At 36.4% G+C, this 4,932-nt stretch overlaps 1 protein-coding gene across 1 annotated transcript; it reads right to left on the bottom strand.

Moving 5' to 3' along the window:
- Positions 1-6: 6 nt before the first annotated feature.
- LOC104952908 (cytochrome P450 3A29-like) lies at positions 7-4,412 on the bottom strand. Its single transcript, XM_010779814.1, is given in 10 exon segments — positions 7-506; positions 602-749; positions 1,023-1,264; positions 1,376-1,536; positions 2,042-2,126; positions 2,269-2,393; positions 2,498-2,640; positions 2,744-2,829; positions 3,354-3,467; positions 3,992-4,412. Coding segments are annotated over 10 exon segments (1,302 nt in total). The 5' UTR covers positions 4,115-4,412; the 3' UTR covers positions 7-431.
- Positions 4,413-4,932: the final 520 nt, after the last annotated feature.

Raw genomic sequence — 4,932 nt, 5'->3', positions numbered from 1 at the left:
AAAGTGTTGCGTTTATATTTTTGCTCAGTGTAACATGTCCGTGTGGGAACAATACCCCCAACTGTAGTTCCATGTATGAATTATGAACCCAGTGTATAAATAGGTAGTCACCACACGTATTTGCTTTTAACATCCCAGCGAATTGCAATACTGATCTTGTTGTTAATATACACATGATGATATTGAGTAAATAATCCAGCAACTCTTAAATCATCAATCACTTTAGCATTTTTCTGCAAAGTTAGGACTACAGACTTTTCAAAATGTATAATGGCAGAAAAGCAAATCTAACGCAAAATAAGATGAAACAATATAGACCAATTCATTTATTTTTACTGAGCTTAAAAATGCAATACTTTCTCCTCTTCCCCCTTTAATTACATTACATATTGATATAAAGCGCGTTATATTCAGAGATTTTCCCGTTTGGGCTATTGTTTCCTGGGAACAAATTGTAGTTTTATTGGCTGTTTTGGCTGGAACATCCAGTTCAACTCCAAAGGAATCTAAAGGAAGAAAACAATTTTAAATCAAGGACATGACAGTCTGACTGCACATGAATGTGTGTGTTGCTTTGCATGAATATGTGTGTTACTCTTACCACGGTGTCTTTGCATGTCTCCACAGAGTAATCCTGCAGGAGACGGACAAGAACCACCTTCATGGTGAGGACGGCGTAGCGCATCCCAACGCAGTTGCGAGGACCGAGCCCAAACGGCATGTAAGCATACGGGTTCACCTCCTCCCCGCTGTCTTTATTTGAACCTACGCGCACACACACACACACACACACACACACACACACACACACACACACACACACACACACACACACACACACACACACACACACACACACACACACACACACACTTTTATCTACGTTACATAAAATGTGTTTCTATTCTTATTGGTGCCTTTTTTTTTTAAATGGTTTTATGACTTGTCTGTTTATTAAGTGGATCAGAATAAGCAAGTAAAATGGAACATTTTAACCTCTACAATTTCATGACAGCTGTTACGCTCTCTTCTTTTACCTTTCCGGTCTGAAAAGCTCAGGTGATCTCCAGAAGCGCGGGTCCATGTGTAACATGGACACAGGGATGCTCACGATAGTTCCTTCAGGGATGGTGATGCCGTGGAACTGGGACGTTTTCTTGCAATTCCTCTCAATTCGAGGTACAGTGGGATTGAAACGCATCGACTCCCAAATGACCTGATCCAGGTACTGAAGACCGATCACATCCTCGTATGAAATAGGAGCCTATGGGTGGGAGGTAAAGGAAGCATCGGACATGAAAATAAAGATGAGGATTAGAACAATATACAATTTTGAAAAGTTGATCAAATATGGCAGAGAATCACATTTTCTTACATCTCTTGGTATGCTGGCATCGATTTCTTCCAGCAGGGTCTGCAATGCATCCGGGTTGGTGGCCAGACTGTAAAGGAGGCAAGTGATGGTGACACTGGTGGTATCGGAGCCTGCAAAGATGAAAATGAAGGCCTGGGAAAGCATCTCGTGCTCAGTCAAACCTACAACAAAACGAAGCAAAACATCCAGGTTGAAAAATACTTTCACAAGTGGAGAGGGGTTGACATTGGGTTGCCGTGGTTCAGGGGGGTAAAAGTCCTTGCAGTCAACAGGTTGAATGTGTGTGAACGTTAGTAAACACATTTGTTAGAAGGAATACTAAGCAGGTGCCTCCTCTGCCTCAGTATGAATGTATGTAAATTGGTGAGTGCTCCTTTGTTTACGTCCGTGACATAGCCACCACTTTGTAACAGTCATGCTTCTATTGGCTCCAACACATAGTAGAGGTACAAAATACAAATATGAACCTGAAAAGGAGGCTAATATGTCCTCTTTAAGTGGACTGGGAATGTCTGTGCCCATTAGCTTTCATGTGTTTTTTTGTCTGTTGTTTGTATACATAACTGTAATATAAATAGATTGTCATGCGTCTGTCCTGAAAGGAATGACTTCATTCTTGATTGTTGACTCGACTTTTGTGAATTATTACTGTGTTTGCAATCATACCTTTAGTTGGCTGATCTTCTTCGCCCTTTATGTCCGTTTCTGGTATCTCATTCTGAAGCATCACATGCAGGAAGTCCCCTCGACTCTAGATCAGCACAACATCCACATCAATATATAACATTGCTATTAATCTTCTTGTCTAACTCTATAGAAGAAAGCTTATTCTTCAAAAATGTCATTGCAATCTTTTTAACACTTGTTTCACTTAGTACAGATGAAATGCTTACAGATTCCTCTGCTTGATGCTCATCTTTAAATCTCTTGATAATGTCATAGAAATATTTCACGCTGAGGCTTGGCATGAGTTCAATTTTCAGGGCCTTCAACAGATTATCAACAGAGGGAAACATCACTGAAAAGAGGGGAAAAGGTTGTTAATTATAATGTCATACTGGTGATCCCAAGGTACTAATACTATTAAATATTCTCCTCTTTAACAGAGGTAAAAGGACATACTCAATAATAGCAAAAGCCATATTTTAAAGTCAAGAATCTTCTTGATGTGGACATTAATTGGGTCATCTGCATCGTTTATGGAGTTTGCCTCAACACTAAAAGATGCACTGGTCACAGCGTCCAAACTGTAAGGTCCCACGAATCTATAGCAAAAAGAAAATATGTTTTCTTTGAGGAACTAACATGTATTAGGTGCAGTTTTGATATATTTCATGAGCAACAATGCAGGATATGCTTGCAACTTACTGTTTGATATCGATGGGTTCATCCAAATTCATTTTTCCAAGTTTTTCAGTGAGTTTGTCTGCATAGCGAGAAACGATGGGGAAAACCTTTAAAAAAGGAAGAAGAGATGCTTTATGTTGATTATCTACTTTGCATATTTATTTCTGTCGTTGGTAACAATGTATCTCAGTGGGTATATGTGGCAGACTGTAGATACATGTATGTAGACAAAATAAAAAGGATCAGATAAAACGTTATTAATCCAGAAACTATTTATGTGCCAGAGGTTGCTAAATAAAAAAATTAAGAAATAGGCAATAAATACGAATAAGACAAATGTATACATGTAAAACTGAAATGACTATATTTAACAAAAAAACAAAAAAATAGGAAGTAATACTTCCAGTACATCAGTGCCTAATAGACCAACAATTCAATAAGATAGATTTAGTAAAGTAATTCTGAGAGTACTGTTGGCAATCATATTATAACATCTTTACAGAGTAATGCAAATGAGAGTAATATTGCACATTAAAGTGCAAAATTATTACTGAATAAAGATGAATGTGTATAGCTGCACAAGGTAAAAGAAAGCCGATTGCAGAAGCAGTTGTGAGTTTAGAAATGAAACCTGTTTGAGTCGTCCACTTGTGAAGCACGGGGACAAAGAGCTCCGGATTCTTTTCCACCTTCCATCTTTAACGTTTGTAACTGCATCCTTCAAAGATACATCCCCTACAGCTTCCTGTGAACGTAAATACAAACACACTGAATGCTCATATTCTTGCACAGAAGAGTTCCTCCAACATTTGATCCTTGTCTTGGTAAAATAAATAATAAAATATAAATTATATATAAATAAATATAAATTAATAATTATTAAAATAAAATAATCTGTTCAATATTCCATCTGTCATATATTTATGTATATATAATACCTTGAATTCAACATGTATATTTTCTACTTTCTTGTTTATTTCTTGTCTTGAATTTGTATTGTACAATGCCATGTCTTTTTATGCTGCTGCAACGCAAACATTTCCCAAATTGGGATCAATAAAGTACTATCTTATCTTATCTTATCTTATAGCTGGATTATCCTACTGTATGTAACTATTTTAATGATTTCAAAAAACCACAGGGATAACATATTTGAGCCTGTGTTAATCCTGACTCAACATGTTTATTAACATAGGCGTTATTTACCACAACCTGCTGAAATTGAATGTATTCTTGTGTACGATAACAGCAACAAGATGAGTCTCTTACCCTCCGGTTGGTAAACACAGAGTAGCACTCTTTCACCAGCACAGTTTTAATAAAATCAGGGTCAGCCACCATCAAAATGGGTTGTCGGAAATCAAACAACCTGCACGGAAAACACAACATCATCACGGTATTAAGTTTGAGACATTGATTAAAATGACCTCATTAAATGAATCAAAATGTTAAAAGAAATATATTTTTATTTCAACACTGGGCTATTCATAGCTTACACAAACGTTAGTGCTGTTATCAAATGTGCATGCTGTAAAATGTCTCAATATCAAACAGTAATTTCGTCATCTTTATATCCTACTAAGGTTATATTGCAAGCATTACAAAATGCTTGCAAGAAGAAAAATAACCTTTATAAAGACTTCATAAAATTTAGGACAAAGGCAATTGAAAAGCAATACAAGGCATATAAAAATAAGTTGACAGTTATAATGAGACAAGCAAAAAGAGAATATTATAATAATAATGTAAAAGAAAAGAAAAATGATATCAAGGGCACATGGAAAATCTTAAATAATGTTATTGGAAATAAATCTGTATCCACTGGCCTGCCCATCACTTCATTGATGACAAAAATAAGGTTGTAAAAAACATGAATGAAGTGGCACATGAATTTAACTCTTTTTTTGTAAATGTCGGACCTAATCTTGCAAAGACTAATCCAAAACAACACGATAGGCAAAAGGAGGATGGCGGAAATGGGGGAAGTAAAGTGTTGCAGTCAATGTTTCTGGGAGAGATAAACGAAATTGAAATTAGATCCATTGTAGACAAATGCAAAAATTAGACTTCGACAGATAGTGATGGGATCGACATGACAATAGTGAAAACGACTATTGACTGTATAATTAAACCGATAAGCTACATCTGTAATCTTTCATTTCAGACAGGTATCTTTCCAGATAGTATGAAAATAGCTAAAGTTATCCCAC

This window comes from Notothenia coriiceps, unplaced genomic scaffold (genome assembly GCF_000735185.1).
Source record: "Notothenia coriiceps isolate Sejong01 unplaced genomic scaffold, NC01 NC01_scaffold00020742, whole genome shotgun sequence".
Lineage (NCBI taxonomy): Eukaryota > Metazoa > Chordata > Actinopteri > Perciformes > Nototheniidae > Notothenia > Notothenia coriiceps.
This window is presented reverse-complemented; position numbering and strand designations above follow the sequence as displayed.